Source organism: Rutidosis leptorrhynchoides, chromosome 5 (assembly GCF_046630445.1).
Source record: "Rutidosis leptorrhynchoides isolate AG116_Rl617_1_P2 chromosome 5, CSIRO_AGI_Rlap_v1, whole genome shotgun sequence".
Classification (NCBI taxonomy): domain Eukaryota; kingdom Viridiplantae; phylum Streptophyta; class Magnoliopsida; order Asterales; family Asteraceae; genus Rutidosis; species Rutidosis leptorrhynchoides.
The window spans coordinates 23169307-23182172 of NC_092337.1; the positions used below are offsets into that span (position 1 = coordinate 23169307).

General features: G+C 32.6%; 1 protein-coding gene and 1 long non-coding RNA gene across 2 annotated transcripts; both read right to left on the reverse strand.

Annotated features, from left to right (window-relative positions):
• Window positions 1-908: 908 nt before the first annotated feature.
• On the reverse strand, window positions 909-6256 carry LOC139850405 (uncharacterized). Its single transcript, XR_011760023.1, has 3 exons — window positions 5976-6256; window positions 1468-1689; window positions 909-1338 (listed from the first exon to the last, which is right to left on the reverse strand). It is a non-coding gene; the product is annotated as an uncharacterized lncRNA (long non-coding RNA).
• Window positions 6257-8638: 2382 nt separating this feature from the next.
• On the reverse strand, window positions 8639-9118 carry LOC139848456 (uncharacterized). Its single transcript, XM_071838189.1, has one exon. It carries the CDS (start codon window positions 9116-9118, stop codon window positions 8639-8641), a length of 480 nt encoding a protein of 159 aa, XP_071694290.1.
• Window positions 9119-12866: the final 3748 nt, after the last annotated feature.

Below are 12866 nucleotides of genomic sequence, written 5' to 3' on the forward strand. Positions count from 1 at the left end.
GATACAGATTTACCTATGTATAGCTATGAGGATAAACTTAAAGCTATTACACGTTTTGGACTCTAAATAACAAAACCCACACCACTAGTTGTTACAATAGTGGATACAACAATTTATAGTAGTCCTATTAACCGTGTAATGGTTCTATTGTCCACTGGTACATAGGATGTCTGTACTTGTGGGGACAACTGCATCGTGCTCTCCTCTTTCCTCTTTGGTAGCTATTTGCAGGAACACCCCAATTCGGTTTGGCACCACTATTTATTTAAACAAATAGAATGTTGTGTTCCCTAGGCATTGACAAAGTATAGCACATGTCTGCACATGCGTTAAACTTCTGCATTCCCATGTGGTCTTGTAAGGTCACTTATTAGCCACCGACGCGTGTCCTTTCCTGTTCAACTTTGTCTTTGACTTCTGTTGAATAGTACAATTGATTTAGACCACTCAGGAAACCACCATGCTTATAATGGAGCATGGCTGTCTTGTGTTGTATTCTGCTTTCCAGGTTTACTGGTTCTTCTTATGCTGCGTCACTTGATATTCTTGAATTGCTGAGTACTCATCCTGTACTGATTCGAAGAATACACTCTACCTTATGCTGGTAGACTAGGCAGCATACTGAACACTTGACACAGCAATATTTGCTGTCTGTACATAAACAAACTTGTGCTGGCTGCACATAATATTTTAGTGCAAATAAATTACAGTTTTGTCATAATTAAATCCATAATTATTTTGGGGACTCAACAAGTGTGTACTGTCCAATATACTTTATTTATACCCTTCAACAAACTAAGCACATCTAAAACGTCTATCAAAGGCAGATATTTGAAGAACACCTAAAATCCTCAAAAACCAAATGAACAAATGGACAATCTTCACTGGTTGTTTACTATAATAAGTGCAGCAAGTAGGGCAAATTGAATAATGGGAGATGTTTACTCACAAACATGTGGATCTCAAAAAGAAACCGACATATAAGACACATAGAAGAGAGACTAACAGTAACCGAAATAATCTTTAACAAAAGGCTGACTTCTTGCTTCTTTAATCCTTACACCAGTAACACCCCATGCTACTAAGCTGCATGTCCTACTTCTCTAGCTCAAGATATCCGTAAAGTAGACGTCACCAAAGTCTCCAACTACATAACTTAAAACCATCACCGTATGTCCAGGCTCCAATAATAATGACCTTTTTTCATCTCTTGCACATATAATTTTGGAGACAAAATCTTTTTGAGACCAATTTTCATCATCATCATCATCATCATCAGAACAGACACGTGGATTCTGAGACATATAATATAGCTAAATTTTGTACCCACCAAGCTTTCTAATATACACACCCAATAAGAAAATGGATACCAAAATGGATGACAAAAGTTAGTAACAATTAACACATGATAATATAAAATAAAAATAATTTATTAAAAACTTCATAAATAACACTTTAAAAACTTACTGTATCGTTAAAGACCCGCAAGAAGTCAGCCTTTTGTTAAAGACCTGCGAAATCTCATTTCCAAGATGTATTGTACTTTATTGATATTGAATATAATAAATTACTGAACATGGCCAAAAGTTCTTCATTCACAACATCAGCACTTGGTAAAATTTAAACTATTGTTGGTGTACAAAGTTTCCTTCAGTAACTATACTGAACCACCTGATAAGTTTTTCATCCCTGCAAATCGTCGTCTGGTGAATCAAACTATTCACATGTACACGAAATAAACAAACGAAAGTGGAACTTCAAAACTTGATTCAGTGTTGCGAAGATTAGTATCTACAAACCCTAATATAATCGATTTAAATAAAAAAAGAAACGGACTTATTACATATTTCAGTTAGAATTGTGGCAAAAAAGGATTTAGGTAGAATTTGGGGTTGGGAGAGGAAGTTAGGGTTTTATTTTTGTGAGTGTTGGATGAATGTAACGTTCATTGACCCCTTCTTTTTTAATTTTCACCCGTGTGTTTTGGAAGTAAAGGGTATTTTAGGGATGGAGTGTATGTAAAATTGATTTATTAGCTAATATTTTTAGTGGATGATTAATGATCGTTGGATTAAGGGGTATTGTAATGTAAGCGCCGGGGTTCTAAAAATATTTATTAGCTAATCGAGACTCTCTTTTAATGTATATATAGAGATGTTATAATTTTATATGCTCAATGGATCTTCTTTTCCTTTTAATTTGTCGTTGTATTTTTTTTGTCCATTATTGGTACTTCATAAGGCAAGAAAGTGTTTGTATTTTGGATATGGTTCAAGATTAATACCTGCATTTTTTATCGTGTCCTATTTATAACTTATAAGCAGCCTGGTGGGTCAGCTATTTTGTCACTGTTGATTCTATTTGGTTATGGGTTAGGTTTGTGTGTTTTACATTAATCTGGGTGATGCTTGTACTTTGTCCTTCATATTGTGGTGTACTGTGGTTATGGGTCAAAGTTGTTTTATGAAGAATGGTTTGTGTTGGTGTTGCTGCTGGTTTCTTTCAAATTATATCTTGGGTCGATATTGTTACATCCTATGTATTTTGAATCTTGTTTGTTTCTAATCTTGTTTGCTACTACTACTATTGGTTATTTGATTTGAGTGACTATTTGCAATTGGTAATTCCTAAATTATAAACACTTAATCCTAAACTGTGAATAATAAACTTTAAAATTTAAACCCTAAACTGTAAACTTTAAACACTAAACACTAAACTCTAAATGTTAAACCCTAAACATTAAATCTTAACCCTAATTACTGAAACCCTAAACTCTAATTGGTCAAAGGGTGGTTTATTCTCAAAATGTTGACCAGGTTGGACTTTTAGTCCAAACTGCCAGAATATTAAAATGGTATAGGAATTATGAAGATTATGTATGGTTATATGTTAATTTGGTTTTTAATGTGTCTAGTTTTTTGACTAAGAGCATGATATGGTTTTCAAGGCTGGTATTGAAGTTTCTTTTGTACTTAGTATTCGAAATGCAATCTCTGAATTTTTTTTATCGAGATATATGGATTTTGATTGAGTTTTTCTAATTTGATTGCTTCATGATAGATGCAAATGGGTTTTTTTTTGGTTTTTTAGACTGCAGTGACTAATTGTGAAAATATTTTGCAGATTCAAAGTGTGTGCAGATTCAGTGATGGGGTTGTAGTTTCAGATTTTTTGCAGCTCCAGTCCTTTGTTTGTTTATTTTTTGGAAGATTGACATTGTTAGTCCTTGTATTGTTAAATATAGATGGATATTATTTTGTAATTTTTTTGTGTATCGTATTTGGGATGTACACTAAAACGCCCCCTCGGTTATACTCGTTGTAAGTGTACAATCCTATTTTTTTCACATATGATATTTTTGTGGTTGCTTGTCCCTCTTTAATTAAAAAAAATTAATAATAAGCTTTAAACTTTGAACCCTAAACCCTGAATCGTAAACCTAAATTCCGAAACCCTAAAACCTAAACCTGAAACCCTAGACGCCAATCTCTAAACCCTAAACCTAAACCCTAAACACTAAACCCTAAACCCTAAAAGTTAAACCCTAAACCCTAAACCCTAAATCCTAAACCCCAAACCCTAAACCTTAAATTCTAAACCTTAAACCCTAAAATCCTAAACCCTAATCCCTAAACCCTAAACCCAAAAGACTAAATCCTAAATCCTAAACACTAAACCCTAAACCCTGAATGTTAACCCCTAAACCCTAAAACATAAAACCTAAAACCCTAAACCCTAATTTCTAATTCCTAAACCCTAATCCCTAATTCCTAAACCCTAAACGCTAAACCCTAAACCTTAAACATTTTACCCTAAAATCTAAACCCTAAACCCTTAACAGTAAACCCTAAACCTAACACCTAAACCCTATACCCTTAACCCTAAACCTTTAATTCTAATCTGTAAATAAGAAACTTTAAACTCTGAATCCTAGACTCTACACTCTAAATCCTAAACGATAATCCTTAAAGCTTAGACCCTAAGTTATCCTAATACTATAAACCCTAATCTTTATACTGCTACACTAAAACCCTAAACCTTAAATTTTAAACCATAAACTTTAATCCTAAAAATTAAAATCACTTTGTATTTTGGTAATGGGTAAAGATTGCTACCTCCATTCTCCAGCGGGTCCTATTTACTTCCTTTCAAGCAGTTTAGGTAAGCTATTCTGTGACTATTGCTTCTATCTGCTTATGGACAGGTTTGTTTGCTTTACATTAATATGGTCATACTTGGACTTGTTTTTATCATAATGGGAGGTACTCTTTAATCATCCATTTTTTTTAACAGTTCCTTGCATCCTAATAAACTCCATAATAGTTTAATTTATACCGATTATTCCTATACTCTAAGATGACTTTACCTGTTTAACCCAAACTTGACCCATGAATAATGTTAACTAAAAAGTAAAATTATTTCATCAGTACATTGGTCTTGCATTTTTTTTTTTTATGTGCAATTTAATTTTTTTGGCTATTCTGATCTACTAAAGTTGACTGTGTTCGACTGCGTTTGATACAATTGGATCTTCTTTTCCTTTTAATTTGTTGCTGTATGGTTTTGGTCCATTATTGGTACTTCAGAAGGCAACAAACTGTTCGTATTTTGGATATGGGTCAAGATTAATACCTTCATTTTTTTCGGGTCCTATTAATAACCTTATAAGCAGCCTGGTGGGTCAGCTCTTTTGTCACGGTTACTTGGTCCTTCATATTGGGGCGTACTGTGGTTATGGGTCACAGTTGTTTTATGAAGAATGGGTTCGGTTGGTTTTGCTGCTGCTTTCTTTCTAATTATATCTTGGGTCGATATTGTTACATCCTATGTATTTTGGGCCCTGGTTGTTACTCCTGCTATTGGTTATTTGATTCGAGTCATTATTGGCAATTGGTAAACCCTAAACTATAAACACTTAATCCTAAACTGTAAATAATAAACTTTAAACTTCAAACCCTAATCTTTACACTCTAAACCCTAAACATTAAACTCTAAACGTTAAATCCTAAACACAAATCCTAATTATTGAAACCCTAAACCCTAATTGGTCAAAGGGTGCTTAATTCTCAAAATGTTGACCAGGTTGGACTTTTAGTCAAAACTGCAAGAATATTAAAATGGTACAGAAATTATGAAGTTTGTGTATGGTTATATGTTAGTTTGGTTTTTAATGTGTCATACTTGGACTTGTTATTTCAGAATGGGATGTACTATTATGTCATACATTTTTTGTTGACGGTCCCTTACATCCTAATAATCTCCAAAATAGTTTAATTTATACCGATTATACCTATACTCAAAGATGACTTGAAGAAATTTGAATTGAACAAACTGGACTTAAAATAGTCAAGTTAACAAATTCTCCAGTAACTTGATCTTTGTCTTATAATATAATAATAATAAGACTCATTCTCAGTTAGATTAAAAACTCATATTAATTACCAATTGAATCTATCATATGTCATTGCAATCATCATACTCATGTCTAACCCAATCACTACAATTCCAATTTTCACTCGACAAAAGTCAACCCTATAGTACAGTATATATGAAACAATTTTTCCACTCATAAGTAAATGGGTTAGAATTACAACCTTACAATGACTTTTTTCCTCTTTATTTGAAATACAATGTATGATCTTTCGCTACCTACAGTGGCAACATCCTAATATTTTGCACTTCCATGAAACACAAATATTGGTCAACCATGAGAAAACTAATCACAGACATGGGATTCACCAACTCAAAACAAATAACACCACAATTAAATAATATTTAGAAAGAACAACTTAGTTTAATAGTAACTTAGTACAAAAAATGTAATGCAATCAAGGATAAGAAGAATAAAGTTAACCATATATTTAAAGCAATCATCATTTATTTAAATAAAGAAATAAACGAACATTGTTTTAAGGAATTAATATCTAAAAAAGAGATGAATTGAACTAAAAAATAAATAAGAGATGAATATTTACCGGCTTATGATTTTGACGATCTAGATGGCAATAACGGTTAAATGGAGATGGAATTGAAGATGAAAATGGATAAATAACACTGAATAATAATGGATTAAGAATAAATTCAGAAAATGAAATCCGTAGTATGATGAGGATGGATATATAATGGATGAAGAATTAACTGATAAAACAAAATGGCTTAGATATCGATTAGGTCTGAAAGAAGAATGATAGATGAAGAAGATAGGTCTGGAAGAGATGAAGAAGATGAATTGGCTTAGATATTGATTTAGGGATTTAGTCTTAATTTGATGGGTAAGGATTCGAAATCCGAATAGATGTCCTTAAGGTCCGTGTGTTTTTTTAAGGGTATAAAGGGTATAATTTTGATCAAGAACGATTTATTAGCTAATATTTTAAGTGGATGATTAAGGACCGTTGGATCAAGGGTTGTTATGCTGTAATTATCTAATCTAACGGTAATTAAGGGGGTTTTGAAAACAATTATTAGCTAATTGAGACTCTATATAGTGATAGTGAATTGATAGTGATAGTGATATTGTAGCTAAAGCATTTGTCTTGTTTTTATTTGTGCTTCTAACTATTCTCACAGGTAGAACCGGGTGTAAGTGGGGCATCCTGTTTATTTATAAATTTTCTAATAATGATATACTAGTTAAAGGACTCGTGAATTCACGGGTTTGTTTAAATGACTTGTATTAAATGAGTTATATTAATTAGTGGCAGTAGGGGCATCTGGACGGGGTATATCTGCGCGCCCCTAGTTGGTCGAGGTTCCTGAAAGCTATGATAAGGTGAACACACTGTCAGGAGATGTTATAAATATGCAAATTTGTAGGCATACATGATGTTACACACAAGAGGTATTATGACATAAGAAAAGTAAAATTAAAGGTGACAATCTTGATCCATATGCTTTATGAATGTGACGATTTGGGTCATGCTTACGGTAACATGAATAAAATCAAACGAATTAGTTGATGTCAGTTATATTTGAATGAACATCATGGTGTGTGACCGCAATAAAATACGACTATAGAAAATGAAATACTTACTCCACGGAAAGGAAACTCATCAGCTTCTAGCATGTGTATAACTTGTCCCAGGTTCATCTAATATATAACCAACACATACAAAAAATTATCAAACTGGTATGATGATGTCTAGAAAAATCACACCGTTGTCAAAACAGGTTGCACTTTACTAATAATGAGTAAGACAAGGCAAATGCACAAAATTACCTAAAACTTAAACATGTTAAAACTGGTCAAACGGGTCAAATGGGTCAAACATGTCAAATAAAAGTGTACCTCTCCAGGGGGTCGGGAATAATCAATTGGACTCCTTCATGTTACTAATTCCATGAGCAGAAGCTATATACGTCATTTCCCTCGTTAAGCATCCCTGTACTTGCATAGTCAGGTGACACGTATTTACAATCATTGACGGTGAGTACTTCGTCTTGGAGCCAGAAATCAACATAATTGAAAGAGGCAAAGAAACTAACCCAAATGTTCCCATTACCCGTGTAGTCACGTACCTTTTCTCGGATTCTATTAACTTGGCAAGTTCAAAATCAGCCATGGTAGATAAATTTTAGGAAAGATTTTAGTAATAGCAATTACAACCTCAACACATAAACCCTAAAAATTGCCAAATCCATTAATTGACCGAAAAAGGATATAAACTACAATCAAACCTTTGAAATTCTTTAAACTTATTGCCTACTGGTAAAAAATAGATAGGTTGTTAATGTTTTATCTAATAAACTAACCTTCTCTATAAATTCTACTCATGTTTTTTAAACATAATAAACAACCATATAAAACATCCACAAACCTGTTTGTTTTATATAGTTTATGCAACAAAAGAGAAGGTAGATATAGGCAGATTCACATGAAACATCATACATGGAGGAGCTTAATAAAAGACTTTTAAAACGGAGTATATGACATTTTATAATAATCATATTCAATAAGTAGCTCAAGACTACCATCTTTAGTTCATGTAACAAACTATATTACAGTATAAATTAAAATTAATCATGACATTATCCTAAATGAAAGTATTGTTACAGTCTTACAAACACCATACTATGTAACTCTATTTCTTTCAAACATTTCATTGAACACCTATCATGAAAATTCCAAAACACCTATGCTATAAGAGTATTACCTCATTTCTAACCTATAGGTAGCGTAGCGACAAATACTTCTGCTTCTGTGGTAACTATGCACTAAATTGCAGCAGGCTGCAAAGCACAAATTGTGTGCGATGTCATACAATCAGCAGTTTCAACTGCAGCATTCAATACAGCACATTACAAATAAGGTACAATTAAGTAAAACATGTTAAAAAATAACTTGTAAGAGCACAAGGTGTCCGTGTCCATTTTTCAGTGTCAATTTCAGTGTCCATTTTTGACATTGAAATTGACTGACAGTGTGTAAGGTGGAGGTGTCCACAGTGTCGATTTCAGTGTCCATTTTTTATTTTTTATTTTTTTAAATTGAATTTTAAATATTGTATTTAACTAATTTAATATAAAAACAAAATAATTGATTAAAATTCATAAAATAAACTATTACATTAACTAAAATTCATAAAATAAACCATTACATTTATTAAAATTCATAAAATAAACTAATACGTAATAAAATTCATAGGTCGTCACGAAGATCCCACAAATGTTCAACCAAATCAGATCGTATGCCTTCATGCACTTCTCTATCACGTAACTCCCTCGTTCTTCTTGCTCGAGCGTCGCACCTATCGATCCACGTACGTTGTATATGTTGGACGGGCTCAACTACCCAATCATTCTCAGCAAGGTTGTATCCATTGTCTTCGATAATGATGTTGTGTATCACGATGCAGGTGTACATTAGTTGTCTCATTATATTCACCTCGTAAGCTCGTGCGGGTTGCTGAAGAATATGCCAACGGCCTTGAAGGATCCCAAACGTTCTTTCAACATCTTTGCGAGCACTCGCTTGTTTCTTAGTAAAGTAAGTACGTTTTTCGTCAACGGCACTTGAAAATCCCTTAACAAAGGCCGCCCAAGTTGGGTAAATACCGTCAGCTAAATAATACCCCTTGCTATAATGAACCCCGTTTATTTCATAAGGAACGTCCGGCATTTCCTCAAAACCCCGTTTATAGTGTAAAAAAGGAAAAAGAAAAAAAAAAAAAAAAAAAAAAAAAAAAAAAAAAACTAGCCGTTAAACGGCTAGTTTTTTCAAAAAATCAAACAATTCATCCGTTGCCACCAGCGTCGGTTTGTGGAGGTTGGAAATCGACGGCGGGATCGACGGCGGGATCGACGCCGTGCCGGTGTCGACCGACCGTCGATCCCGGCGTCGATTTGGGGTTGACGGTCGATTTTCCCATGGACACCGAGAGCTCTAACCGCTATTATCACCTGAGACATATGTGGCAGAATCTGTGGTTGAACCACTGATGGATCTGGAAATTAAATGAGGCTCTAGTTAATAGCATTTTTATAAACAACAATATACATAACATAGTTGATAATGTATAAAAGAGTGATTTCTTGCTGATGCTATTTTGTAAGTTAATAAAACTTTCAAACACCATACATATATACCAGTTATACACATCTAAGACCTCTTACATCTTCCAGATCCTATACTAAAACTCAAACCATGAAAAACCTATTATATAATACAAAAACTAAAATAATCACACTAAAACAAACAACTGCAATCACTACTCTCTGAATAAAATTTTTTGGCTAATATCCACACCATATAAAAAAAGAACATGCAAAGATAGAGGAATCAACAAAAAAGGCATGAACTTACACATTTTATGTTGTCGCACAGCTTAACCGTTCAGCAGCTTCAACAACCTTCATCCATTGAGCATTGACCAGCTTCTAACATGAGTATGATACGTTAACAAGACCAAACACCAAATAAACTTTTCAAAAATCAGCAAGCAACACAACTAAGAGTTGTAACCCTAATTATATAAAATTTGAAACTGAAATCGTAACCCTGATTTGAGAACAATCACCTGATTAAGAGTTTTGAAAAAGAAGATGGGGAAGATTCAAATATTAAAATTTTAAAAGTTAAAAACCGAGTTTTCTAGGGTTTTTTTTTTTTTTGAATTGGGAAACAGGAGCTGGAAGCGTGCAATCTTCTTTCATCTTTTAACTCCTCGCTTCGCACCGGGGGTTCGGTTTTCAATGTATTTTATTACGTTTAGTTTGTAAAATTATTTCGTGACTAACGATGATGTCGTTGAAGCGCAAATCGAGTCGAACTAAAAGGTATAACCCACGAAAGATTTAAATGTTATTTTAAATTACAATATATGTGCATCTCCGCGTTTCGCTATGAAATTTTTGACTTTTAAAAATTTAACGCAAAATCAACATGTATGAAAAGTACCTCAAATATTTAGCGTTTTTTAAAAAGTGTCCGTTTTGCGTATAGTTAGTGACAAAGTGTTCCTAAAATTATTTCGAGTTTAACGATGGTATCGAAAAAATTTAACTCGTTGCGAGCGAGAATATATGACCGTTGAATATTTGGGTGGAGTTTATTTAAGATTTTTTATGAAAATGGTTATTTGACAGTTTACCCCCTATTTGGGGGTCGTTTTGAATTTTTAAAAAAAGTGTAGGGGGCTATATTGGTGTAATGAAAGTTAGTTAAAATTTAAAAAAAAAAAGGTGAAATGACAAAAATACCTCTGGTTACTATTCACCATTTTTATCTATTAGATAATACTAGTTGTTGAACCCTCGCTTCGCGCCGGGGGTTCGGTTTTCAATGTATTTTATTGCGTTTAGTTTATAAAATTATTTCGTGGCTAAAGAATGATGTCGTTGAAGTGCAACTCGAGTCGAACTAAAAGGTATAACCCGTGAAATATTTAAATGTTATTTTAAATTAACAATGTATGTCCATCTCCGTGTTTAGCTATGTAATTATCGACTTTTAAAAATTTAACACAAAATCAACGTGTATGAAAAGTAACTCAAATATTTAGCGTTTTTTAAAAAGCGTCCGTTTTGCGTATAGTTAGTGACATTGTGTTTCTAAAATTATTTCGAGTTTAACGATGGTGTCGGAAAAATTTAACTCGTTGCGAGCGAGAAGATATGACCCGTTGAATATTTTGGTGGAGTTTATTTAAGATTTTTTTTTATGAAAATGGTTATTTGACACTTTACCCCCTGTTTAGGGGGTCGATTTGAATATTTGAAAAAAGTGTGGAGGTCTTTGTTGGTGTAGTGAAATTTAATTAGAATTAAAAAAAGTGAAATGACTAAAATGCCTCTAGTTACTATTCACCATTTTTGTCTGTTAGATAATATTGTAATATAAATTTAAGGTCAAATAAATAAGTAATAAGTAATACAAATTATATTTAAAATTTATTTATTTAATTAGTACGATGACATCATCAAAATGGTTTCTAATTTTCTTTTTCTTTTTGATTTTTTTTAAGAATAGAAATTGTTGTTTAATGATGTCATCCAAATAACAATTGAATATAATAAATATATATATTCTATAAATAGATAATAGTGAAAGTAGTATGCAGAAAAAGAAGATATTACCGTATATACTAAAAGAGAATAACTCATGAAGAGTACCTGATACTGCGTTAGCAACCACTACTTTTTTTTACAATTTTTTTTTTTTATAAGTTCATGGATGCATAATGGTACCCGGTCGTTGAAGTGTATATATATAAATTGTTAATTTGTTTTTACAAACTTATCACAAATACTTCCCATTGCAACGCACAAACTCAAATCCCACTCGTTATGCACTAGTTTTGTAGCAGAGTAAGGGCATGTTTACTTTTTTTCTATTAAGTTCTATATGGATATAGATGGCAATATAGATATGGATGGCTATATGTAGTAATTGATAAATAATTAAATGATGTTTACTTTTTATGTTGAATGAACGGTCTGAATAAAAAAATTGACTATTTTACCCTTGAAGTAAATAATTATGTATGTAAATGATTTCACCTATTTACGTTTTATCATCATATCTATACATAAAAATATAAAATAAAAATAATCATTTACTGTAATATATACTCTGTAATATATAATATATAATCATAATAATATAATTATTATAATTGGAAAATCACAATCCAGAATGTTCATATGAATTTCTTATTTTCTTCCATTATTTCCTTAGAAAGTTAATTAGAAGCCATTAGCCCTTTTGCGTTCAACTACTACTTAACATTTTGGGGGCTTGAATTGATGAATTCATAAACCATTTAGTTCCCCAAGCTATTAATTTCTTCAAAACCATTGCTACACCATTCAATTTTTAACAACTTCATCTACAAAACCGTCGGAGCACCATTCAATTTAATTCAATTTTTATTAATTTCACCTACAAATCCTGAACCTTAATCTACCTCTGTGTCAACCGATTCATTTTTCAACACTTTCAAATCAAAAACCTTAATGGGAACAAATTTTAACAAAGATGAATGAAAAATGGTTTATAGATTACTAGTGGGTGTGTTTATTGCTAGTAGAGAAACAAAATAAAAGGAGAGGGGTAATGTTGGAAAAACTTGTATTAAGAAGAAGCAAGATGGGGACAACTGCACTTTTACTGGTGACCGAGACAGCTCCTCATCCTGCCACATTAATTTTTTAAGCTCTAAGTAAACACCCTATAAAATGACCGAATAATCTAATTATTCACCTCAACCCATTAAGGTGCAAGTAAACAGGCCCTAAATCTGATAGCTTTTCATTCCCATGTATAAGAAACTATAAGAAGAAATTACGTCGTTGGTACCTGTGGTTTGTCGAGATTTGCATGAGAACACCTAAACTTTATTTTTGGCATGGTTGCTACCTAAGTTTTC

Excerpts from the sequence above, each read along its gene's own strand:
- LOC139848456 (XM_071838189.1), bottom strand. The coding sequence starts at position 9,118 with ATGCCGGACGTTCCTTATGAAATAAACGGGGTTCATTATAGCAAGGGG.